The 27,588-nt window shown below is 45.2% G+C and overlaps 1 protein-coding gene across 1 annotated transcript; it reads left to right on the top strand.

Moving 5' to 3' along the window:
- Window positions 1–649: 649 nt before the first annotated feature.
- On the top strand, window positions 650–27,588 carry SMPD3 (sphingomyelin phosphodiesterase 3; the record flags this gene model as incomplete). The annotated part of the gene is made up of 7 exons (XM_080352228.1): window positions 650–1,987; window positions 8,754–8,829; window positions 15,499–15,654; window positions 19,500–19,589; window positions 20,946–21,009; window positions 25,838–26,000; window positions 27,487–27,588. The coding sequence occupies 7 exons, from the start codon at window positions 650–652 to the stop codon at window positions 27,586–27,588; spliced, it is 1,989 nt and encodes a 662-aa protein (XP_080208354.1).

Below are 27,588 nucleotides of genomic sequence, written 5' to 3'. Positions count from 1 at the left end.
TCCCCTTCCCCTTCCCCTTCCCCCTCCTTTCTTTTACTTTATCAGCTTTTGGGGATCTTTGCCTGATATCAGCACATGCATATTCATTAAACAGTGTTTACTGTCTTCGAGAATCTACATCAGACCTCTCAGATACAGTTTTATGACAATTAAATGGTCAAGGTATTGATTTCATTTGTGGAAATACCAGTCCCTTGTTGTTGGAATTGCCCTGGATTCATAGTCTTTAACAGAGTATCAAAAATCCTAAATTAAATGGAAAAAAAGGGAAATAATTTAGACTGCGAGGCAAAATTGATGTGAGAAAATCTGCTTTCAACTTTTAATAACTGTTATGTATGTTTTGTGTCTTTTGTTTTTGCAGGTTTCCTTTTTGCCTCTGGAGCGTTCCGTTATGGCAGCCTCCCGTGAACAATGACACCCTTGGACAAGTACAGATGCCAAAAAGCCAGACGAAAACAGTGGCCTTGTTTCGTTTGCACTCCAACACAGTGAAATGGTGCTCTTAACGTTTTGTTATTGACTCTCACTGGAAAAACACCAAGCTCTGACTGGACCTTTCTCCTCAGCGCTCTCCCAGTGTTCCTATGGCCGCTTGACACAGTGACATCATGTAGTAGCCCTGAGGTGTTGTCATAAGTAAGTTGCAATGGTTTTATACACCTCCCCATTTCCCAACAGCTTTCTGTCAGTTCTGCATTCTTTCTCCTGGGGCCTGATTTTCCCATGTTACTGGTTAGCAGATAGGCTTGTGGCCTCTTTCGTTCCCACCACCTATGAAAAACGTCAGCGAGCAGATGATCCATGCTATTTTCATGCGCTCTGCATCATCATCACCACTCCCATCTACCTGGGGCTGTTGGTGGCCTCTCTTCCTTTCGCTCTGATCGGCTTCTTGCTGTGGTCCCCTCTGCAGTCAGCCAGAAGACCGTACATCTACTCCAGGCTCCAAGACAAGAGCCATGCCAACGGAGCCACGCTGCTCACCGAATGGAAGGCCGCAGGCAGCGGGAAAAGCTTCTGCTTTGGCAGTGCCAATGTTTGCCTGCTGCCGGATTCTCTGGCGAGATTTAATAATGTTTTCAATACACAGGCTAGGGCTAAAGAGATTGGACGGAGAATCCGAAATGGGGCCAGCAGACCACAAATCAAAATATATATAGATTCTCCTACCAACACGTCCATCAGTGCAGCGAGTTTTAGCAGCTTGGTCTCCCCCCAGAGTGGAGATAGCACTAATCGTACTGTTAATGCTGGCATCAAGAGGACAACTTCCATGGAATATAAAGGAGACAATTCTTGCTCAAACAACGGTGAGGATAGTAGAGAAGATAAAGGTGGAGCTGGAGAGCCAAATGAGGGCGAAGAAAACTCTTGCATTGTCCGCATAAATGGAGAGGATAATGGCCACATGTCAGACACAGAAACAGGTACCATCAATGGCCAGGCTCACGCCAGTGGCCCAGCAGAGGCCTCACTGGAAGGCGACACAGAGATCTCAAAACCACCTAATGACAAACAGAAGGACGGAGATTCTGGGAGCTTAGACAGCTATTCTGCCTCACGAGAGTCCTTAGTTAAAGTTCGCGTGGGAGACGGCACGGTGGACCAAAGCACTGTCAACAACAAGCTCCTCTACAAAGCTTCGATCATGAAGAAGACTTCAGTGCGGAAAAAGAAACACACAGATGAGACCTTTGATCATGAGATCTCTGCTTTCTTCCCTGCCAACCTGGACTTTCTGTGTTTGCAGGAAGTGTTTGACAAAAGAGCTGCGGAGAAATTGAAAGAGCAGCTTCATCACTACTTTGAATACATTGTCTATGATGTTGGGGTCTACAGTTGCCATGGCTGCTGTAGCTTCAAGTTTGTGAACAGTGGTCTACTTTTTGCCAGCCGCTATCCTGTTATGGATGCTGCCTATCACTGTTACCCCAATGGAAGAGGAACGGACTCCTTGGCTTCCAAGGGAGCCTTGTTTCTCAAGGTAAGAGCCTTTTTGGAGCCATAAATCTTGACTCTATGTATGTGACAAGTTAGAAAGTTGTTATTTTGTCTCAGCTATTCAAAGAGGCAATGTTCAGATCCACACTAGCTGATGTAACCTAGATACAGGTTTTTGTGGCCTAGATACTGTGTTAAAGTGATGGATGTGCATGAAATAATGAGAGACTTCTAGAGGCACAACCTGAGTATAATTTCAAGTGTCAAAATTCAAAGTAGTTTCGTGTAATTTTAGCTTTTTACATAAATATCTTCAATAAAATGCACAAATTCTACGCTTCATAACACAAGTATAATACAATGGGCATTACTCTTGGAAACCAGCTTGTACATGTTGTGTGTTTATGTGGGAAACAGAAGACAATCACAAGTCTGGCAGTAGAATAAAACTGAAAGAATTGCAGTGAAATATATGGCTATCCCTTTCTCGGTTGCAAAAGAATTGTTAAGGAGAGATACGAAGAAGAGTGAACAACAACATAAAAATGCCTGCGACACTGGGGAGCACAGAGGGGCTTTACTGACACAGTTTACTTATATTAACTGATTGAAGTGAGAACAGAAAGCCCGGGGTTTTACTTCTGTAAATTGTGCAAAGCAGAAATAGAAGCCTGCATGCAATTATTTGTTTTGCCAAGGCTTAATTCTTGGGCGATCTGGTTGTGCTCTTCATAAACTGGGAATTGGAGTCTCCTAATTGGTGATTAATCAAATACCAAAACTTTGTGCAGAGATGCAGACCTGTAGACCCAAACCTGGACAGATCCCCAAATCTCCCAGAGTACTGAATTTCAGATTTGGTGGGTTTTGTCATGGTTCAGAATGGGTTTCACTAACTAAAACCTGAACTTTTTCTTAGTGCAAGCGAAATACATCAGGTGCTCAACTTAGTGCAAATGTTCATGAGTCCTCGACAAAATCCATTAATAAGCATGAAGTTTATTGATTGCTAATTAGGATCAGTGTGGCGTTTTGTATCCTCTTTCATAATTTGTAAACAAAGCAAAGCCCTTTGTTATTGTGTTTTGCATAAAAGAAGCAAATATTAGAATCTGCAGTCTGATAATAATTCAGTATTTCATATACATTGGACATAAACGAAAGCCTATCCGTATCTGGATAAAGGCTTCCAAAAGTTTGGTCCGAGATTTCTGTCCTGTACTCTTATGTGTTCATAACTAGCTGAAGTTGTTCTTGTCATCATGAAGTGCTGCACGCAAAAATGCACATCCATGTTGTACAGAATAAATATTGCCAGGGCCACGAAGACGACCCTTCAGCACATGCGTGCGTTAGGATTAAGAGCTTAACGCCCGTCTGGTTCCGCGGCCGCTGCTGAGTCACCGCTGGGCCCGCTGCAGCGCCCGTTTCTGCTGCAGAAAATTCCATGGGAATGAGGAACTTAATTACAAATTTGAGTTGTTATGTAATGTTACAGTTGAGCAGGGAATAGGGACCAATTATTATGAAGATATGAAGACAACAGCATTCTTTGAATATGACAGAATTCTGGCCCAGCTAAAAGACCCCTTTTCCCCATAGAGCAGTGTGGGTTGGAAGGAGCCTTCGAAGGTCATCGAGCCCTGTCTGTGTCATTCTGACATACTGGACTTCACACCTAAAATCATTTTCATTCTGAGTTGTCTGTCCTGATAGGAAATGACTTTCTGTCTGAATTGTACATTAAGTGTTCACTGGTCATTTTCTTTGACAAAAAAAAAGTATGAATGATCTATTTAATTTTAGCTTTGAAGCAAAGTAGGTTTGAAGATTTTTTTCTTGATACAGTGTTTAATGAGCAACTGAGTGTGTGTGGACTCTGGAGACAAAAGGTGCGGTAAGTGTAAGTCTGGCTGGTTCAGAAGTGAGACGCAGTGCACCGACTGCAGAAGCCCGGGGGAGCGAGGGTGCCGGCCCGAGCTCGGGGCACGGTGCCGGGGCGGCGCGGTGCCGGGGCTGCACGGTGCCGGGGCTGCACATAGCCGGGGCTGCACATAGCCGGGGCTGCACGGTGCCGGGGCTGCACATAGCTGGGGCTGCACATAGCCGGGGCTGCACGGTGCCGGGGCTGGTGGTGCTGTTCCAGCCAGAACGCTGCCATCCAGAACGGGCAGCCTGTGGAACACAGAATCATTTAGGTTGGAAAAGACCCTTAGAATCATAGAGTCATAGCATTATTCTGGTTGTGATAAGCCCTCAAGATCATTGAGTCCAACTGGAAGCAGCTTATAGCGCTGCTTTTACATACTTGTGTTACTGGCTCTTACAATGTTTTGCATGTATATAATGCAGCCCAACCCTACATTAGAGTTTATCTCAGTGTGGTCTCAAAAGGTGGTAAGAGAGCCCAGCAGAACACGAGTCTCCCAGCTCTTTGTGTTCGGCGGTGGTGTGGAGCGGCGCGTCCGTCCTGCGCACGTCCTGCGGTTTGTGTCTGGCTCCTGTGGGGAGCACAGTGCTCTCACTTCTGAGGCAGAAGAGGCATCACGTTTGGGTTTTGAACTACACTCAGGAAGGCCATTCCCCTTGCGTGGTCTCCATCTCTGAGGAAAGGAGCAACTGCTCTCTTCTTTTGAAGTTGTGAGAACTGAGTGAGGGGAGAAGACTTGCATATTTTGAAAATATGCATAAAATCACTTCATCAGGAGGATGAGGCCTTTATTCAAATCTTTCTGGATCTTAAGAAAGACCCAACATCCAAATTCAGAAGAATGTTCAGAGAAACAAACTGGTTCTCGTTTAATCAGTATGGTTTGTCTCTGTATTACCAATATATCTGCTAAGGACGTAAACCAAAGGTCTCAGAAGTAATCATTTAATAAAAGCTGAATTATTTGAACAAAAAGGCAAATCTGTTTTAGGGGAGCTGTGTTACAGAACAGATCCTGACTGCCTGGGCACAAGCGTTTCACACATTTTCCCTTTTGGAATAGGTTCTTTTTCCAGTGAGGAAGAAGTGATGTCCCATTGCCCCTGTTCCCTGCCTTGCCTTCAGCATCTAGATTGAAAAGTTCAGGTGGAGATTTGGAAGGATTTGAGAGATTTGCTTAGTCATACAGAATTATTTGACCTGAGACACTTACATAGCTCAAGGGTTATTATTAGTAGCTATAATAACAATCACCTCTTATGTACCGCTTTGCATTCCCATGTCTTGGAGTGCATAATAAAGAAAGGTCAATATCTGCTTAATAGAAGGAGAAATTAAAGCACAGGAAGGTAAAGTGATTCACTGTGGCTTAACACCTGTGGTGTCACAACCGTGGAAGGGAGTTGGAAGTAAATTACAGAAGCTTTTAACACCGTTTCATGCCACTGACTTCATGCTATCCAGCGGCTGCCTGGAGACCTGTGCACAGGACTCTGCGGGCCTTGGGCCCTTCTGTGCCGCCAGAGATGCTGCTGCTAGCGTTCTCCTGACACATCACAGCCGGCACTTCTGTCTGTGCAGGCTGGTGCTTTCCAGGTCAGGATGAAGCACGAGGATGACATAGTTGTGAGTAGCTATTGTGTAAAGCCCATTTTCTGTGTACCTGGAGGACTCATTTACAATCAGCACTCTGATCTCTTCAAACTCCAGCAGTGTTCTGTGTTCAGTCTGAGGGTCTCATTGGGGTGTAAGAGGGACGTAGTCACAGGAAAAATGTCATGTAAGTAGGGGGGAAATGTCACTTGCATCTAAGTGACAGTTTCGTGTCTGAAGTGTTAATCCACTCTTCCTAGTTGCTGCTAAAGACTCGGAGGAGAAGTTAGCAAATATATATATCAGCCAATCCATTTTTGTACTTTGACAGCCTGGACCCTTGGGAGACTCTGCCGTGACTCTCTGTTCTAGCACAGCATTTCACATTAATTTAAAATGCCTGAGAAAAGAACCCCTGAGTTTGCTTTGTAGATGTTGTAACTCCAGTGTCTCTTGCTGCTGTGCTGCAGAGAGCAGTGAGGCTGACCCGGCTGCTGGCCCGGCTGCCGTGCCGGCTGAACCCACCTCCGGTGTCTGTGCAGAGCAGGTGCACGTGGCAGGGCCCTCGGGTGCTCTGCTCCTCTTGGTCTGTCGCCTCTGTGCTTTTCATTGACAGTGGGTTTGATTAACTGAAAGGGAGTTTTAAAATACATATCCCTTTCAGAAACTGGACGATGACTTTGCAGTCAAATCAAATTTAAAAGGTATCAATGAGTGCTGAGCAGAAATTGTGTAATGCATCACTTGTTCGCAATTGACAGGAGGTTTCCAAATGTCAGCGTTCATCTTTAGACAGAGAGATGAGTACGTGGCCTTACTGACGCTGTCTTTCAGGGATGCTGGGTAAGTTTTGGATAGGAGTGTAATAAAACTAGAAAAGATCCTTAACTTGACCTGATGAATTACTGGAGAGCTTGTCCACAGTTTTCCAGATGTGTTAATCTAATAAAAACTGTCCCTTCTGCTGACAAATTTTGCCTCTCTCGTAACCGTGACTGGTAAGAGCTGTGACTGTGAGGTAGGTCCAGGGCACCCAAGACGTGCAAGCGCACCCTCAGGGCTGGAGGGGAACGGGAGGCGCGTCCTGTTAGCCGGGCAGAGCTGCTCAGGCACGCGGGTGCGCCGCACGCACAGCGCTGCTCTTCCTGCCGTTCTGCTTTTTGGCATCCGCCACGAGAGGGAATTTTAGCAAAAATAAGAATTCTTGCTTGAAACACAGTATGTGAACACAGAGCAAAACTGCAGCCTGATGTGAGCAGTTTGAACAGCTAATACTATTCTAACTAAATCAGAAGGAAAAACGCTTTGTGGTTTTTGCTAAATTTCTGAAATAACTTAGGTTTAATTAATATTAATTCCTAAGCTTATTAACAGATTTACTTTTCAAATTCTCTGAAAATTACTGCTGTTCCCAGGAAGTACAGTAATTGTGTGGAGAACATGTTATTATTCATTGCTTAAAGGAAACCTAGCAACCTTTGCTTTCTGTGCAGAGCTGAACGTGTTTTCCAAGGAGCGGGAATGGCGGTGACAGATGGCAGACAGAGCAGCACTGACTGCAGAACCGCTTTCAAGCACGGTTTTTACTATTTGCCACGCCAAGGCTCTTGCTTTGTGTGATAAAATTAGGGTTCCCTGAGCTAACCTCGCTGTTCTGCCGGGTGCTGTGACAGGGGCAGGGGCGTTCTGCTCGGCAGTTCAAGCTGTCTTCACTGTCCAGCCCGACTCGTGTTGTGGCTGAGGGTGACGGGGCAGGTTCTGCTGCGCGGCTGCAGGACACGCGGAGGGAAGCGGTTCCACCTGAGGATGCGCAGGAAAGGGGGCTGGCTGCGTTCTGACCCCGGCACAGCGTCCTCTGCACATCTCAGTGGTTACATTTTCTTGTCCTTGACCCGATGTCCTGTATCTGCAGTTATCCCAAGATGTATAAAAGAAATGTCTGGTGCTGTTCATGCGTTTGTTTAGAGAACTCTAAAGCTCTGCCATTTGAGTCGGGAGGGTAACCTAAACATCTTCCACATGTTGAGTTTCTGCTGGAAAGTGTTAATGCAGGAGTTGGACAGAGTCCAATAACTGCCAGAGACTTTTTTAAAAAGGAAAAAAAGACCCCACCATGGCACTGCACCATGTTCCTTCACTTTGATATAATTAACGCTATTAATCGTGGTCTTTTTCTCCTTCATTAATGGGGACAAATGAAAACTGTTGTGTAGAATGAAATACAGGTTTGAGAGAATATGAGCTGCGGGCTTTATCCTCTTCAGAAGAGGAAGAGCCCTTCATTTGTGGCACCAATTTACAGCCACATATAAGCTTAATGTAGCTTTGCCAAATAACTAATTATCTGAGTTCACGGAACAGTAATGGTAGGTGGGGAAAAACAGCATTCTGAAATAATCAAGTGCAACTGTGGCTGGAAAGAATTGCAGAGCACCAAACGGGATTTTGAGCTGACCCCGTAACATTTTAAACTTCTTTAATTTATTTAATATGCTTAAATAATGTATTTAAAATAATAAATTAGTAATTTAACTAATGCATCTTCTTTAGAAGCTGCTACAGATCCCCAAAGGCAAAAGGCAGAGCTGCCAAAGTAGCTGGGAATTGACTAGGAGGCTGCAAGGGTATTTATTTTCTCTCCTAGTAGTTGTCATAAATATTTGCCTCCATCATGATTATACTCCAAATGACTCTGCTTGGCGATCTACATCAATGCTGCCGCTCAAAAACGCCCTGAACTCAGAAGTCAAAAGAGCAGGAGGAAATGTGGAATCTGGGAGAGGAGTGGCTCTGCCTGTACTTCCACTCTGGCACTTTCCAAGGCAATTCGGATATGTTAATGTGTTCAGCTCTTGCTTGGCAGCTCTTCCGCAGTTCTGTGAATGAGCCCCGTGCTGCTGCCCCGGGGCCCTGCCCAGCGAGTGCACCCGGGGGCGACCCCAGGGCCCTTGCTGTGCTCCCCCACGGTGCCACAGCGGCAGCCCATCATCTCAGTGTAGATCTGCGCACGCAGGGACACACTGCCATAAAGACTGATTTGTGATTAATAGAAGAGACTGTGATCCTACCCAGACATTGGCTGTGAGTACGAGACATTGTCAGGCGCTCCACTGAGGCTGCAGTGCGTCCCTCGGCTGGTTTAGCTGTGCCTGTGTTCAAAACGAGCCGGATGGACAGAGCGGAGAAGCGGCCAGTGCTGTGTACAAGGGCTGCTCAGCGAGGGCTGCAAATGGACTTATATGAGCTCCTGCATTAATCACCTTGGTATTTCTTCCTTCCGTTGCAGGTGCAAGTGGGAAGTACACCTCAGGACCAAAGAATCGTGGGATACATTTCCTGCACTCACTTGCAAGCTATTGCAGGTACTGTCCTAATCCGCGTGTTTGTTTTCACCGTGCCTGGGCCCGTGCTGGTATTCCTGTGCAAAAGTACCGAGCGGTGCTCCTCCAGTGTTCCTGACAGAGTTCAGTGTGCATTGCAAATGGCAGTGAGATAGTGAAGGAAGAAGGGTACACAAGTACATCCCCAAACCCTCACATTTTCATTCTCAGAGCAATTAAGTATTACAGGACACAAACAAAAAATGTCCCTAAAGAGCTTTTGTTCTCTTTGCTCCCCCTTAACCAAATACTGTTACTTTAGCCAACACGTTACTATCATCATTAGTCAACAGCACCTGTCAACCCATGCTGGGAATATCAGCATATAAACTAAAATCTCTTGGTACATAACTAGGGGATGATCAGAAGTTAGAAGTTGGGAAGGTTTTTCCATCAGAAGTCAATGGCTGGAATAAGCCCAAATCTCTGGGTTTTGACCAGCAAATTCCAAACATAAATAGCTAGCAATTTAATACACTCATTGAAAAATTCTCTGGGTCCAGTTTTTAAAAGCAGTTCCACCATTACACTGACTGCAGCACGACACAGCACGACACAGCAGGCCGTCTGTCCTTTGTTTCATGAAGCAATATTTTCTAAGGTTGTTAGAGCTAACTAAAATATCTTCCTATGTTTTGCATGAGAACTGTCAGTTCTATACTTAGAATAGGTGTAGTAATAAAATAAAAGCCAAAGCTACAAACGTTCACTTTGTGTAAGATCAGAACTCAGAGTAGCCAGAGGGATGGATATCCTTGGTTTAGTCGATGTGACTGCGATTCTCGCGCTGCCCAGAGCGGGCGCGCGGGACGCGGCGCCCTGGCCCGCTGAAGGCGGCACGTGCGCCGCAGACCGAGGCCGGGCAGGCGCGTATGGTGAGCGGGAGAGCTCGGAACCCGGGCGTTAACGCGGCCGGGCAGCTCGCGCTCCCCCTGCTCCGCCAGGGCTTCCGTTGCACAGAGAAGGACTCGGGAGCAAAACCACCGGTCCCTGAAGTACATTAGGGAGGCTGGATAGGTCTAAAGAAGATTCATGAATTTTTCAGCTCTATTTTAACAATGTAACATCCTTCTCTGGTTTTCTATTTTTAACTCTGGCATTATGGTAATGTACTGTGAGATTGCTCTGCGGAGCTCAGATGTGTTGCTGTTCTAGTTCAGGTTATCAACCTCCATTTCTAGTCCTGTTCCTTTTTACTCCCTAGTCATGCATTCTCAGTTAGTCTTTGATAACCACATTGTGAAATCCATAAAATATTGAAGAAGAAGAGGGAAGAAAAATGGGAAAGTAATGTTCTATTTTCAAAGTCAGCCTAAAGCTTCTCCAAGGGTAAAACACAACCTTTCCTTTTCCTACTTATGTTCTCGCTTGGTATTTTTAGGGTTATCTGGTTCAAACTACAGTCAAATAGAGGAGACAATGATTTAAGAGTCTAATTGTCCTTTGATATATCATATTAGTTTATGTAATGGAAAACTAAAGTTCATAAGTTTGGCAGAGCTGCGCTTTCTGATATGTATCATCTGATTCATAACATTTCACATATTTAAAAAATTGTCCAAAAACCAGTTTGACGATGTAAAGATGTGGTATCTATAAAAACAAGCGCTGTTTAAAAGGTTAGCCATTTAAATCATCTTGTCACGCATGGCTGAGTGCAATTTGGCTTCCCTCCTAGGATACATAAACTTACGCTTGACAGTCCCGATACTTACATGAGTATAAAACGAAGGGATCCAACTGCTTACGGTCACTGACAAACTGCTAATGCTTATTTCAAGAGGTGTGCTGGCTCGACTCTCTGCTGAGCAATTACTGTTTGTTCAGACCTGACATTCATGTTTTTCAATCAAACTTCAGAATTAGATGTGGCTTATCCTCTCAGTTCTCTACCTATTACTGAATGGTGCCATGAAGCAGCTCTTCGTTTCCGTTGTGGAAATAGCTGCACTTCAGTGACAAATGAAGGGATCCTTTAATGAGATTTGAATGTAATTATTTTCCAAGGGGCTGTTAAGTTTACATGGTTCTTTTATGTCTTTCAATTAGTCAGTGATTAATGCTGTGGACAGGTTTTGCCGTCTAGAATCCACCCACCTCCTGAGTCTCTTTGAGTCTCTCTGGGACACCCACCAAGCCAGCAACACGGGATGAGCCTCCGGCTCCTCCAGCCCGGGCTCAGATGGCACAGCGCGCTGAATGCCACCTCATAACCTCGCTCGTGCCCCTGCTCTGCGTTTAGTGGGATCTAGCTGTCAGCAGTGCAGGTGCTGTCAGCAGTGCAGGTGCTGTCAGCAGTGCAGGTCCTGCCAGCTCTTGCCTCTCTAGCACCAGTTTTGGTTTCCACAAGCCTACACACAGCTTAAGCAGAACTTGGCTCAGGACTGAGAGGGGTCTCTCCATGTCTGAAGTTCTGACTGTGCCATCAGGAGTGACTTCAGTCCTCAGCACCCTTAGACACGGCTCTGCGCACCTCTCTGAGGTAGCAGAGCCGCCGTGTCCACCGCGGCCCTTGCGCTGGGCTGCGCGAGCGCAGCTCTGTGCTGTGCTGCGCTTGGCCGAGGGCCTGGCCTAGCTGCAGAGTAACCCCGCAAGTAAAAGGGGTTTTCGTTGGTGTGGGGGTTTCAGTTTGTTTTCCCAGCCTATCCTGGATGACGTATGTCACAAGTGTAGGGGTCTGCTCCACCTGTCACACAGGCAGGTGTGACACAGTCTGTGTCCTGGCTAAACTGAAGCCCTAGGTCAGACTTGGAAACAATTTTTCCTTGTGACTAAGCTTTACATCTGACACTTTACAGGCTTTTTTTGCTCATCTTCCCGGCCAATATATCCCATAGCGCTGATCAGTGCTGAGAACTCTGGTTTTAAAAGCCTCCACTGGAGCTTTCCATTTCCTCTGAGCAGGCCTGTCCGCTGTTGTTCCGCCAGCACGGCTGCTCCTAGCAGCTCCCTCTTGGCCGAACAGTCTTCCCGCAGTACCTGCCTGCAGTGGCAACTAAAGCCAGGATTTCACTGAAACATTTCCAAAGTGAGTGGAAAGGGCAGCTTACTACACTAAATGAACAAAGGTGAAGTACGTGTTTATGCTGGCTCACGTTTCCCACACTTCCCTTTCACCCTTCCGCAAAATTCGAAGCTGAAGGGAACTGCAAAGAGTTCCGAAACGCTGACTGCAGGAACCAGTCACAACACAACGATTTGCATTTTCCAGGCCAGTTACTAAAGAAAAGACTGCAGAGCAATTAGCACAAACCTGTATTCTCTGGTTAATCACTAGTGGCAGTCATTGAGATCAGGGATTCTATCTGAACGTTTAATTAGAGCTGAAGGCTGGAAGAAGTTACAGTGTTGGGAGTTACTGCCTAGTTCTCTTCTGTTACTATTTACTGATGCTGTTTCATTTTAGCAGCAGTTTCTGGAATGTCTGCTCCGCTGATGGTTCTGGATTCAGGTTTGGCTTCTCCTCTACTTAGGTGCTGATTAGCGCAGGTGTCTTCAGCTCCAAAGCTATTGCTCGTTGGCAGCTGCTCAGCCTGACGCTCACTAGTAACTTCTGCACACAGATACATGTGGTAGCTGCTGTGTAGCTCAAGTAAGCTGGGTACCGTTAGTTTAATACTAATAGCAGAAAACTGTTATGTTCAAGCCACATTAAAGAATCCCTTTTATTGTCCCGGAAATGTAGCTCACTTCATTGCACACGCTCCGTGGAGTGCTCTGAAGTGCAGTTACTTCTCTGACCCCTAGTGGGGATAATCAGGGGTGCCAGACTCGCTCAAGTCCTACACTTCATTTTATAAACAATGAAAGTCATCTGGTTCTAGAGTTCCAAGGCTACTGTTTTTCTGTAGAGCCCAGAGATTACCCGGTGCACGGTGCTGCAACAGAGGCTCAGCATGATTACTGAGGGAGACATATGTCACTGTGTAATTAAGGATGTTTTGAATAACAGCAACGCATGTTACCACACACCTTTCACAATATCCTCCTAAAATGTTTTGGCCTGTCTTTTGTTTTTCTCAAGCGCTTTCTGGCTTGGAGAAGTCCACACGTGTGCGTTCCAGTGGGCGGGCTGGCCGCGTCCCTCGCGCGGCTCTGGCAGCTGCCTCGCTTGTGCCTGCATGGCAACGGCTGCGTTATTGTCTCGCTCGTCCTCGTGCAGCCATGCTAGATGGATAATGCACAGAAAATGAAAAAAACCTGTGGCAGTTCCGGAATGTAACAGTCCGTCTTAGACAGTTAAGCAGTTTATACAATCAGGACTTTGTGGGGAGCAAGGCAGGTTATGGTATTCTTGTCAACAAGCACTGTGCTTAAAAGTTCTGAGGAAACAAAGGCAGGCCAAAGGAGAGTACTGGCCGGGCACACAACACAGCACAGGAAACTTCAGATGCTGCAGAAGGAACTCGAGTGTGTCAGCGGGAAGGAGAAGGGTGGAGCTGTTCAGCATCAGAAGGCAGCCCAATGTGAAACAGCTGATGGGAGGCGATCAGGCAGACGAGGCGGATGCTCCTCAGGGCTGCCCCGAGACAGGATGAGGGGCAAGGAGCACAAACCGACATGTAAGCAATTCCATTTAAACAAAGGAAAACATGTTTTATCGCAAAGGGTGACTAAGCTCTGGAAAAGGCTGCCGAGAGGTTATGGAGTCTCCAGCCGTGACGACACGCAGAGCCTGACTGGACAGTCGCGGGCAGCCTGCTGGAGGTGACCCCGCTTGAGCAGAGGGCTGGACCAGATCATCTCCAGCAGTCCTTCTCGAGCTCGTGCTTTCTGTGAATCTGACTTCATCGGTATCTATAGTTAGGCAGAATGCATACGTTAGTCACGCACCCCTTTTGTGGTTAGGGTCACCTGCTCCAGGCTGTATTTATTCCACATGACCTATTTCTTGTGCCTTTGTCTAGCTCCGTCTTCAGGGTAGGGCTTTCTTGTGCTGTTGGAGCAAGGGGCTTTCCCAAGGATACACTGGTCGGGATTTGTGTCAGGCCGTGTGATTGGCTATTATGTGAACCTGAGGTGCAAGTAACTAGAAACTGCAAGTTAGGGAATAGATCCAGGAAGCACTTGTACCTGCTTTTATGTGACAGCCCCGCTGGTAAGGATTTGTTGGGAATAATGCATCAGTGGCAGGAAAAAATCAGATTATTTGCTGTTGGAATTTCTAGCATGAAAAGATGAGTCAGTGTCAGAATCTATGTAGAGCTTTCTCTTTCCCTGGTCAGTATTAAGTTATTTAGGCTTGTATCAAACCGTGCTTGGTTGGACATTTCTGATTAAGTTCGGTTTTGACACCCCCGAGCTGGTTGTGAACCTGCAGCGTTTCCCAGGTACCAGTGGTGAAGCTGCGGCCGCGCTGCCTGCGGTTGTCTGGGTGGTGCGGTTGTCTGGGTGGTGCGGTTGTCTGGGTGGTGCGGTTGTCTGGGTGGTGCAGTGCCAGCGTGCTGCGCGGTCCCCATGGGGTCCCTGGAGAGCGCTGGTGACAGCAGCACTTGCGATGGGCAATTAACGGGCTGTGAGGATGTAGACTTAAAGATTCGCTATCTCCATAGTGGTCACTGAAAGCAGCTTTGGACATACATAACTGATGTTTCTAATTGTGTTTTATGCCTTTTTAATAGGTACCACAAAGTAGTAAATTGGTTGGGTTTGCTGATTTTCCTTCTGATTGTGCATTTGAAAATAAATATTTTATTTTGAAGAAAAGTAATATTGTTCTGACTTAACATTTCAAGTCTGAAACAAGCAAAATTGTAACTGTTAACTGTAGGTACAGTGAAAACAAAAGGACAGGAAGGACAATATAGCGAACAGTTATTTCTAGACCGTGTGCCTTCGTTCTCTCAAGCCTTTACTGGCTCTCCTGAAACAATTACAGCAATTAATTTTTTCTTAGACTTCATGTCAGCTAATGTGCTTGAAATGAAGTGTGGTGAGCTGCTATCATTAAAGAGCTGGTTTGTGTGTCAGATGGTTTCACAAACAAAAAGAATACTTGGAAAGCAATCAGTCTCAGCCCTTTCCTACCACTCCTACAACACGGGCACATCCTCAGCACACGCAGCCTGCCGCAGCTCCCTGCAGGTGGGGAACACCACCCGGTTCTCCATGTCTGCAGTCCCGCCCACCTACACTGTAACCACACGTACTTCTGAAATCACTAAAAAACACTTTCAGTTTGGGTGTTCTTACTTCAACACAAAAGAACCCTCCCTTGGGTGGGTTACGACAGTATGAGTTTAATGCATATTTCCTGATAACCTTTGAAAGTTAAGATTTTCCTTTTTAAAAATTAGAAAGCACAGCAAGATCAAGTGATTTATGCCAGAACATGCTGTCCAGTTTTGTCTGAAGCAGGATGTCTGAACTCCTGATTATAAACGTAGTGCATCACAGCCTTCTCCTCCTGTGGCTAGAAACATCACCATTTTGGCTGGTTGTCGGCAGCACAGATGCCTTGTCTTCTTATTTCTTCGGATGTGCCTAATATGATTCCAGAAGGAGATACTTAAATCATGAAAAAATGTGGTTCCTAATGAGCCTGATAATGGGCTAATAAGCACTGGGTACAGTGTTAGCCATGCTATTTTTCATCTGGCTAGAGCTTAGCAGCTAATCTGTGGCTGAGTGACGTTTGTTTGTTTGCTACAGGAGACACTACTGTTCGATGTGAGCAGCTGGATATGCTTCAAGATTGGCTGTCTGAATTCAGAAAATCTACCTCCTCCTCCAGTACAGCCAATCCCGAGGAGCTGGTGGCTTTCGACGTCATCTGCGGAGATCTCAACTTCGATAACTGCTCCTCCGGTAGGACAAGCTTTTCCTTCTCCTGGTGCCCACTGATTCCAAAAAGGAATAGGAAGGTTCTTGATTCCTGCGGGTTATCGCAGTACACTAGATTGTGACTGGCTTTTGCAAGGAAAGTCTGAATTGCTACAGATACTTCTACAACAGGTACTAGTCTTGAGTTGAGCCAAGCAGAGTAGCTCACACCTACGAGCGCTGCTGAGTTAATAACCATGATGTTTTTTAAGGCACAAAGGGCAATAAGTTGTGACTTGCAGCAGCAATAATAGCCAATGGCTTAGCTTTACTTGAATTAGGTAGACATCTATTGTTCTAGAATTTTACTTACCAATGAAAGACATGTATGTTACAGGATTTTTGTGGAGGCAAAGTAGTAAATTCCTGCAGTTAATAATTTGGTAGTGCATACACACAGACATAGGGGATTAATGCTGCAGAGAGAACTAACCATTCCTGAATCGGTCTTGGAAACAATTAACTCATGGTGTGTACTTCTGGTTTCTTTTTTCTTTTTTTTAATTAATATTGGGATGCTGGGAGTCACTAGAAAAAGAACTCCACAAAACCATAATGAATGGTGTTGAGTTCATAGAGATGATATGAGGAAAGGCTGAGGGAGCTGGGTCTCTTTAGTTTGGAGAAGAGGAGACTGAGGGGTGACCTTATTAATGTTTATAAATATATAAAAGGTGAGTGCCATGAGGATGGAGCCAGGCTCTTCTCGTTGGCAAACAATGATAGGACAAGGGGCAATGGGATCAAGCTGGAACACAAGAGGTTCCACTTAAATTTGAGAAGAAACTTCTTCTCAGTAAGGGTGACAGAGCACTGGAACAGGCTGCCCAGGGGGGATGTGGAGTCTCCTTCTCTGGAGACATTCAAGACCCACCTGGACATGTTCCTGTGCAACCTCACTTAGGCGTTCCTGCTCCAGCAGGGGGATTGGACTAGATGATCTTTTGAGGTCCCTTCCAATCCCGAACATACTGTGATACTGTGATACTGTGATGATAGCCTTTCCAAACAAACATGATGAGCTGTTAGCAGTTAAAGTGCCAACAGAGCGCAAGGCACTGTCTGCATCCTCTCTGCTCGGGGTGCAGCGCAGCTCCTGCTGCCTTCACCCGCCGGCAATGGACTCTGCTGCTTCCCGGCTGCGGGCGGATCAGCGCTGCCAGCACCCAGCCTGCGCCAAGGCTGGCGGCTAAAGCGCCTTTTGCGTGGCGGGGCCAAAGCTGGAGTACCGAGGCAGACAGCGCACGAGGCGGTGCCGCGAGGGGCCGTGGCGGGGTTTGGCCCGCGCAGTGTCCAGGGAGGTGTGCGGGCACAGGTGAGCGCAGGCTGCGCCGGGCACTGCGGGGTGCAGCGACTCGGACCAGAGCCTGTGCATTAACAGGTGAATTTGCGAACAGCGTGTGGTGTGAATTCTGTGCTCTCCACCGGAAGCCCAGGTCACCGGGCCGGACAGCAACACTGTGCCAAAAATGATTTCGAGAAACAAAAGCAAGTGTTGTCTGATCTGTTTTTAAAGCAAAAGTAAAAACAACTATTTGATTTTGCAGATAACAGTTGTAACTGTTGTAACGACTATGAAAGAGGATTACAAAGCAGGGTATAAAAATCCATTTTATTTTTGCTCTCTCTGCAGATTATTTACATCTTCCTCCCCTTTAAAGTTCATTCAGCCTGGAACTGAAATTAAGCTGGCTATTTAATTGTTTATGTTTGGATTGTTTTCTTTCCTTCTGCACTAAGCAAGACTAATGCAATGTTCTGAAGTTTTCTTCTCCATTTCTGCATTACTCACTGTTTTAGGGACACTTGTTAGCATTGCAGGGAATTGAACATGAATTTTTTTAACAATGATCGGTTTCCTGTAATTTTATACATGATTTTCTGTAATCTTCCCCACTCCACAGATAGATATGGCAAGTAATTAATGTTTCAGTAAATATCAAGCTTCTATTCTTAGCTGTATTGACAGTACAGTTCTCAGACATCTCCAGGTCCGTGAGCGACCTTATGCTTATGACAAATTTTCTGCAGCTCAGTTTTCGCCTCCAGCTCTACGGAACATTACAACAATGTTCATACGGTGAGCTCACACTTCGTGGGAACATCATTAGAAAGTTACTTACTGTCAGGTTGCTTTGGACCGACTTGTGTAAAAATCTATGATGGTTTTTAAACCTTTTAGCATCAGATAAATGCCTTCCAGTCAGCTGGTCTCATCAGCTCTGACTTGCCGCCCTCAGTGCCACAGTTGCAATAATCACCACAAACTTTTAATCTGCCTTGGTTTTGAGGGAAATTTGTATACATATAACAAGGGAAAACTTAGAGAAACGAACAATTGCAGAGATTTAATTTACTTTTCCATTAACATTAAGCAAATCAGTTGGCTGTTCAGATAGCAAGAGCGGTTCCCTGCGTGGCATACCTGCACATCTCAGGAAGGGTCGGTCCTCCCATCTCCTGCCACAGCTCCAGGAGCCGCTGGCCAGTTCAGTTTTCACCCTCCCTGCGACATACGAGGATGTTCTCAAGATTAAGAGCTGGTTGGGGCAGGGGAGGTGGGGAAGCTGGGAAGATACGATGAGGCAGATCAGCTGGTGTAGATGCAGTAGCTTTAATGACCACTAATACCAAACTGGCCACAGTACTGCTTGTGTCCTTCCTTGCTGACAGGGAGAGGTCAGCACCTTCTTCACTTGGCAAGAACAGCGTTTGACACAGGGAGGTCTAATGTGATTCCTGTAGCGTGTGAGCTGCATTCTGTCTAAGACACACAGCTCAGGGTTGGTATCTGACTGCAGACAAGGCCATTTTCATGCATATTTGCATATTGTGTTGTCTTGGCAATAGACAGTGACAAATACGTTACAGCAGCAGCTCCAAACACAGGTGAATATTCTGGTGATCCCAAGAGAAAGCCTTCAAGTGTTGCTAAGAAGTTTTAACTTAGTAAAAGGTCTAAGTGCTGCAAGAAAGAAAGTTACCAGTAGCTGTTACCAGTTTCTTTGCCTTTTAACAAAAATGGAATTGTAGCAGCTGGTATTTTCGAGTTCTGGCTTGACTTGCTTCCCAGGGGTAGTGATTGCTACGTTAAACAGCACGCACAGAGCTAGGACTCGCTTATTTTGTTCAGTGTCTGAAATTCTGATGTATACATTTTTGTAGGATATCTTACTAAACAGTCCTAGGAGCTTGACATGCCGTATGCTTTAAATGCAAGGAGCACAGTAGCAATTAGGAAGAAGTTGATAGGTTATGCTCATTGTGTTTAAAATTACTTTAATGCTGTAGACGATATTCAAGCAAATTATCGATTGCCTGTGCTTTCTCTTCTCTATTGTAGCTTGGAAAACAGTCAGTCAGTGAATTCTGAAGCCAGTAAAGCACAAGCTGTTTTCATCAGACTTACCGAGATGTGTATATACACCCCCAAACAGCCATTTGCCTTGCCGTTGTGCAGTCAGTCCAGTTCTCCTGTGTGATCTATCTCAACAAGGTTTAGTGCCAGTGTAAGCAATGCAATGGCAGTGGCAGGATAAGGAAATCTGTTGGAAAACTTTCACTTCAGTTTACAGGTAGAAACTACCAAAAATGTCTTTCATAGACAGACTTCATAGGAAAGTGCTGTTATTAGCAAGCATTTGTTAAGAGTTTCTGATCAAGACAAGATATTGCTGTGAAATAAAGCCACTACCAAATAGTAGCTAGTCAACCCTATACATGTGTACCGAGTAGGAAGGAGGACTCGCCTTTTCTGTTGTGGCAGAACACACAGCTGTCCACAAGACGCAGCTGATGTGCCTTTTCTTGGACTTGCTCTTCCCCTGCAGAGGACAAGCTGGAGCAGCAGCATTCTCTGTTTACACACTACAAAGACCCGTGTCGGCTCGGTCCTGGGGAGGATAAACCATGGGCGATCGGTAAGGCCTTCTCTAGATGACATCAGTGTACGAACGTTCACTTATCTGTCGCTCCCACCATGTCTATAAGCAGCAGGTAGTTCAGCTAAGGGCAGTAAGAATGAGGTGGAGACCAAATATTTACAAGGGGTATTTCTGTAACGTATATTTTATAAACGTTAACAGTGTGATGTTGAATTATAATTTAGAACCAAACAGAGATCTCAGACTTCAGGCCACACTCCAGAACTTACGCATCGAGGACTCGAATGCCTTCCCACACCAAGTCTACTTCTAAAATAATCTCCAGGTTGCTTGGGGAGGGAAGCCAAATTATTGTTTCTCTATGTTCTGTGAAGAGTGAAAGCCTGCAGCTTCTGATCAGAATGTTCCAGTTGGTGTTCTATAAATACTGTATGTGAGGATGTAACAAAGCAATTCAACGCTATGTACCTGGAGGGTTCATCTAATAAAAGATTTCGTAGAACTCTGAGATACTAATACCTGGTGAACCTCTGTTGAAGTCGGTGAAGTTTTAGATCAGGGATTAGACTTTCTCTAGAGAAGCAAATAGAACTGAAGATGCTGAAGGTAACAATGTGGAACTGTTTAATAATGTGACTTTATTGTAGCAGAAAAACAAAACAGTTGGAGATGGGGCTGACAAACTGGGAGGGTGGAGACAACGTTTTGAAAGGTGGCAGGCAGGAGCAAGGTCTGCACAGAGGACTTGGCAAAGGCTGTTCAGCTAGACCGTAGGCAGCAAACAGGTCAGTTCCCTGCCGCTAGAACCTGTCAACTTCTGCTTATCTCCTGTGCATACAGATTGAAAATGGAATGCAAGAAAGAACAGTTAGAGCAAGAATTATTAAGGAACAAGAGACTGAGTGTACAGAGCACAGAAAGGAGAAGCAACAGAAAACAGTGAAGGTCAAGTTCAGATTGGAATGTTTGCCAGGAAAACATAAGAGGCTTAGGCAGGGACTATGCTGTAGTTAAAATGGAATAGAAGATGTATGGAGAGAGACAGCAAAAGCAAAGCTGAGGTACTAAAGCCAAGTATCCTCATCCTCTCTGTTAAATTATTTTCCTGTATTTATTCTGAAAATACAGAATCAGACCAAAAATGTCCTTCGGTCAGGCGTGAGCTGTAATCACTGTGAAAGCAGGACTGCTGTGCACGGCTGTGTGCGTGTCCCGAGCCGGGCACCGGGTGCTCTGCCAGCGCGGTGCCCCTCCCCTCCCCTCCCCTCCCCTCCCCTCCCCTCCCCTCTCCTCCCCCCAGCACTCCCGTCTGCACCCCACGTGCCCCAGCAGCCTCCCCAACGCCTGGCGGGAGGTGCGCCCAGACAGTCACCGCTCCCTTTCTGTTCACAGGTACCCTGCTGGATCCTGAAGGGCTGTATGATGAAGAAGTGTGCACTCCAGATAACCTACAGAAGTACGCAATTCCTGATCCTCCCACATGCTTTAGGCAATTCCTTCAAAAGCCAATTCATCGCTTGCTCTTTAACATTTCACAAGTTGAGGGCTGTTTCATGGACATTAAAGAAAAAGAAACAAAACCAAAGCAAACAAAACCCCAACCAACCATGGTTTTTTTTTCACTCAGGAGTATTTGGGGAAAAGGAATCAAAGGGAAGGAAAAGTGGCTGCTTCTCAAAGTCTAAAAGAATTGGCTTAAATGGGTGTGAAGATGAGAGCAACTGCGGTCAGTGTTGTTGTGTCTCTGGAGCTGGTCCTGCCTGCACGGGCGCACAGGACGTGAAGCTCCAGGCCCTGCTGAGAAGGGCCGGCAGCCTGGCTGAGCCTCTCTGCAGGCACGCAGGTCTGTGCAGCAACAGCAACTGTAGTTTCCCTCAAAGAAACACCCAGATAGTTTAAAACACCACTCCCAACCCAACAGTTAGAAACCTGTGCTTGCAGAATGTGATACACCTTAAAAAGCAAGCTCACAAGTATAGAGAGGAATCAAACAGAGCGTCAGACATAACCAGGAACATGGCTTAATATCTATCCGTGATCCTAGCGTAGGAGAGTTTGCTGTTGAAACGGGTATCTTTGGTTTAAGCTAGTGGATTTATGAGAAATAAAAACCCCACACCTTAACTTGCAGAAGTCTTAGGATTAATTTCTCTCCACTGGCATGTTATTTAACAGTACAGGTATTCAAGAAATTTATAAGCTTTGTACATTTTAAAGCATTTAATGAATGTGATAATCCTTTTTACAGCTTCTCTGACTTAAAGGCTATTTTAATGGACTAAATATGTTATTATCATGAGTAACTGTAAAAGATGTTTATTATGAAAATATACTAAAGAGTTAAAGTTATTTGAACTAATGAGTCTGTGCAGATGCTTCAGACAACACATAAAGGAAATGGGTACATTATATAGGCACGGTTCACATTGGCATTTTTACAAAGTACGGTACACTGCATGGTATAGATGGGAGACTCAGCTGAGTGTATGAGGTGAAGCTGCCCCTTGAAGTCTTCTTTGTATCAGCTTTGAAAAAAGAAACAGAATTCTAGACATAAGGTCTGGGTTTAGTTTATATTCAAAAGGATTTGTTAGCACAAGTCAGGCTTTGCACGTTCAACAGCCTGCAAGGTGTCCAGGCATTCCTGTTCACCTGTTGAAAACATGAATGTGGTGAATGTGAAAGGCACTTCTGGAAAGCAAAAGGAAGGTAATGTGGCTCTACAGTCAGGTTTGCAAATGCAGATCTGTATGTGGGTGGAACGTTCTATTTCATGGTTCCAAGAGCAGCCTTGGAGCTGATAAAAGAAAAATAGAATAAAAACTCCAAAACAAAAAAAAAAACCACCTGTGTTTTCAAGGCGCCTTTTGAGACAATCTGTCACCACATTTCTTCGGGGTGTTTTGGTTTATTCTCTGAAGAGTTCCTTCTATTGAGCAGTCAGGTTCAACTGACAATGCATGATCGACAGATACAGAGCCATCAAATGATCAGTAAAGATTTAAGAGTATTACTTCTGCTACCTCTGTGTATGTACAGCACTTCGGTACAACGGCGAAATGCTCCTGAGTGTTGGTAACAGAATATACATAATACTTTTTGCCTACTCAATGTGGCTTTCAGTTTTCTGCAATACATTATCATTCTCTTAAACTGATGAAACCCCCCTCTATTAGACAGGAATTTCCACTGGCGCTTTATGGAGATTTGTGGGGAAACGGGGATCTACATGTGTATGTTATGTGGAGGTGCTTATGTATGAGAGAAGCCGTCACTGCAGAAGAGGCCGGGGGGCCCGTCCTCCCACCTCTGACGGGACGGGGAGACACAGAAACTGCTGAGAAGTTCAGTAGAACTGAAAGCCATTAATCGAATCCGGGCTTTAGAGACACTTAAATGTTCAATAGCAGAGAACACTGTTGAGCCAACACGTATCATTCATATACACAGCAGAAGAGGGGACAGCCTAGAATGGATCCATTCGCAAGTTTTTCAATAGACCTTGATCAAGTTTTACAGACGTTGAAAACACACGTTTAAATTGGCAATGTAAGCTATCCAGAGCAGCATTCCTTCATCACTCTTCTCTAGTTTATAAATAAAATTAAGTAGCTCACATTACTAAACTAATTAGGCCATCAAAGCAGCAGAACAACTAGTTTTTAAATATCTCTTCCATGTTAAGTACAGCATATGTAAAACATCGGTCTAGAAGAACATACTTGGTACAAATAATGAGCCAGTCATTTATAATTATAGAACAATTAATAAGCTAGATGTAACAATCTGGGCCCTGCCACAGGAGCTTCTGCTCAGAAGGGCTTCCTGAAATGCACACAAATAATCTCATCTCATCTCATCTCATCTCATCTCATCTTGTGTCGCAAAGATGATTGTGACCTTCCACCAAAGCACTGGAGTCAGCCTCTCAACCAGTGCCAGACTCTGGGTCGCCGGGGGCCACACCAGCCGCGCGGCTGCCTTCAAAGGGCCCAATGTAATTTTAGGCCTGTTAACTGCTCTAATCCCTGAACAGCGCCTGGCACAGGAGAGCGCGTTACAGCACAGCTAAGCAGCAGGCTTTACATGCCAACTTTCCCAGTTTCCACTGCTGGCTGATGGAGCACGATTCCGGTGCCAGGCTGCACCAGCAGTAAGAGAAGTGCTCCTGAGCTCGTGTGCTTCCCACCTGAATGAGAGGGATAGTCCCTCGAGCTTTATGATGGGGGAGTAAGTTTTGCTTTATGGCTCCCTTACATCCTGCTCTGCAGCCTCCTCTGGCCACTGCAGCTGTGGTCAGTGCTGCAAAGAAACCATTGGCCAGATTGCTGCTTGACAGAACTGTTATACTTAAACTTTGGACTTATTTGGGACTGAAAATCTGTCAAGGACAAAATAAAGTTCTGATTACTTTTTATCCTTCCTTTCTTTTTTCCTATGAACTTAGACAATGATTCTGACAAAACCGAGGTTCAGTTGTGCCACTCAGCCATCACCAGTTCTGTTCACGTCGCTGTCAGCACTGAACCGTGGGACGGCACAGCCGCGCACCAGCGCTTGTTCTGGCGCAGGCGGGCGGCTCACCGGTGCACGCCCAGGGGCACCACTTCTGGTCAAAAGCAGATCGGGCACACTTACAGTTTGTTTTCCTCATGAATTGGAAATGAACATTTCTCTGGAGAAGTTGTGCAGGTTAAGTGAATACCCAGCATTCCCAGACTTTTAAAAGGACATCATTGAAGCTAAAACAAATTCATCTTTTAAATTAATGCAAAAAAGGTATTTTTTTTCAGGAGCACTGCAGCGCTAATCAGCAGTTTCTTCTACTTTGTTACTTAATTAGCTTTGCCCAATATAAATACCACTTTTGAAAGAGGTCAGTTCCATCAAAGAGCTTCCTTTCTTGAGCCGAGAGAAAGAATTGCAGGAAGTGAATAATTTGCATTAGCTCTTTGTGGAACCAGCTCGCAAATGGGCACAGGCAGTAAGCTCGTTTAATGTGAGGTATTAGATGTCAGTCTAAAACTGAATAATATTGAAAAGGAAGCTTACTTTTATAAACTGGTTACAGTAAACTCCAAGAACCTTCAATACCTCACTAAATTCAAAGGGGGTTAAGAAGAGTTCTGAATGACCATAATTTGGTCATTGTTATCTTTTGAAGGCTTATAAAGTACTTCTTGTATGTATCAACTAACGCAAACTTATAGATTACAATACTACTGAGACCTCATCAATGGTAGCAAGTGCTGTGTCCCCTCTGCCACCATTCACATCCTTCCAAAGACACAAAAATTGACAGAGCATTTGAATCTCAAACATTAAAGCACATCAAGAGAGTCTGGTGTTTGTCTTTTGTTTTTCCTTCATTCTGTACTCTCACGTGCATGCATAAAACCAACTCCTAAACCCAACCCCATACAACCCATCCAAAGTCAAATCTTAAAAACAGGGTCATCAAAAATATCTTATTTTTTCCCAAGGTGAAATTAAAGGCTTTGTACCTGCTAGGACCCAAGTTCATGGCTCAGTGTTTCTCCTGCGGCAGTTGATGATGTAGCTTAATGGCGTAATCAACTCTTACCAGGGAACCACAGAACCTTGAGCTCAGGTTTTGGCAGGTAAGTCAAGGAAAGTGATTTTCAAGGAGGTGGTTTTGAAAGTACTTTGCTTCTGTGTTTGAGCCAGATAGCAAAACCGTGACCTAATCTGACCCCTCTGCATGCACAGTTATGGAGCAAACCAGCTGTGATTCTACTTGGTATCTGCTGCATAATACCCTACACAGGCAGTTTCCACGTGCAGCACCTGCTTTTGAATGCACAGTTGTGTCTGTTGCCTTTAGCGCTACTTTGGTAGATCTTTTAAATCAGATACAAGAAGGTAAACCAAGTTTCCTTTTAAATCCAATACAACTGAAAAAACCCACAAAACAGACAGCAACACGGAGTTACTGTAGAAAGAGAGTGGCAGAGACCTTTGTGGGTTATCTAGTCCAAAATCGCGTTCAAAGCAGGGCTAACTTCAAAGTTAGATCAAGTTGCTCAAGGCCGTGATAGTGACAGGCTCTCTGTATGGCACCGGTGGTGCCAAACCCACCAGGAGGGTTTAAGAGCATTGTCAGGAGTCAGCACAGCCTCACATTGGAAAACATGTTTGGCAGAAGATGGTGCTTTACAAGTTTAACAGTCCTTTTGGACAAGTGATTTGGAGAGCATCTCGAGTCATGCACAAAGGGGCCGAATGAGCAAACATTTAAAGCACGTATTTTGGTTTTTTAATAGGGTGCTGGAAAGTGAAGAAGGAAGGAAAGGATACTTAGTCTATCCCACCAGCAAGAACCACAGTTCCAGCCAGAAGGGGAGGAAGGCATCACTGAAAGGAAACGGGAGGAGGATTGACTATATGCTCTATACAGAAGAAGGTCTTTACCTGGAATGGAAAGTGGTGAGTTCCAGAGTTGACACAGAGAACCAGAACTTGCAAACAAAGTATCAGGACAGCACTGCAGCCTGTTACGCTTGGGTGCAGACTCCTACTTCAAGGAGAACATACTGCTTTACTATTTTCTGCTTTCGCATGCAAGTACCAAGCGTGTAAACCAATTATATAAGCAAATTGAAGATTAGTTTAGGGATACTGGTAGATATGCTGCTTTTCAAAAACAAACAAAAAACCTTGTTTCCATTCCTTAAACTTTTGCCAGACTATGTTTTGGCTGATGCTTTCCATGCCATCAGTCTGAATAGATTTTAGCCTTTTAAAGTGTCTGCATGTGCTTTTATTATACCTAAGAAAACCAAGCTAAGTTACAAGCAGGAGTTTACACAGGCAGAAGCTGACACGGGCTAACTAAAATGAGAACTTGCAGTGCACTGTCTGCTTCCTGGTGTAGGAGCTCATCTTATGCAGAATTCCATGCTGAAAATGAGAAACCAGTTCACACTTACTACACCCCATTGTAGTTGCTGCAGAGGGGCAAGTGATTGAGCACATCAGCACAACTGAGCACATACCTCCATCGGTTGTCACAGCAGCTTAGCAGCTCAATTGTTTTCAGACTTCCTCTTTCAGATACACGAATGCCCATGGCGCATCTGTATGGTAAACCCATCTTATATTTCACACGAACAGCAACAAAACCAATATTTGAATAGTTTTGACTCAGATTAAGTCTTTTATAAGGCTCATGCTGGGAGAATAAAGATAAATGAATGGCTAGGAAGATACTAGACTGTTTCTTCTTGTGGCATGCTAGTTAATGCTAGCCAAAAGGCTCCTGAAGAGCTGACGTATCTGTGCTTCTGGCAAACCACGCCCAAAGTGCTGGCCAAGTCAGTAGCTGGCTGGTAGGGGAGACAGCCACACTGTCAAGCACTAAGGTTGCCCTGCCCAGCTTTCAGAAGCTGGGAAGCAAGCCATATTTCCTACAGAACTTTCAGTCCTATCAAACGCTGCCAGCATAAAGGCGAGAATTCAGAGCTGTAAGGAGCAGGGTCCCTGTCGCTTTAGGTTCCACACCTCAGTCTGATGAAGACAGGCTTCCTTGTTAGCTGCACAGCAAATCTAGCAGGGTAAGCCAGCCCCTCTTCCCGGTGAGCGCCTCCTGACGCACGGGGATCACCCACTGCGGCTCGACAGAAGGGTCTGTCTGAACAATGCAGATGGTACTGTAAATGGGAGGAAAAGGTACAATAGATTTAATCCGGACTAATTCAACTGTGTATTCTATAAATGGTTTACCTCATCAGCTGCACCACATTGACGTGCTCTGTGTGGCAGACTTTGCCATCAGCCCAGCCAAGCTCAACTGGTCCCATACATCTACTAATACAGTAAGGCAGTTCGAAGTAAACTAAAGAGGCTGAGTCCTGGTGTGTGGTGTAACAGATCAGTTTTCAAATTAATGATTTCTTTCACTTTCTCTCTGCAGGAAGTAGAAGAGTTCAGCTTTATTACCCAGTTAGCAGGGTTGACAGACCACCTACCAGTAGCAATGCGTCTCATGGTGTCTACAGGAGAAGACGACCCTTAA

Source organism: Nesoenas mayeri, assembly GCF_963082525.1.
Source record: "Nesoenas mayeri genome assembly, chromosome: 12".
Classification (NCBI taxonomy): domain Eukaryota; kingdom Metazoa; phylum Chordata; class Aves; order Columbiformes; family Columbidae; genus Nesoenas; species Nesoenas mayeri.
This window is presented reverse-complemented; position numbering and strand designations above follow the sequence as displayed.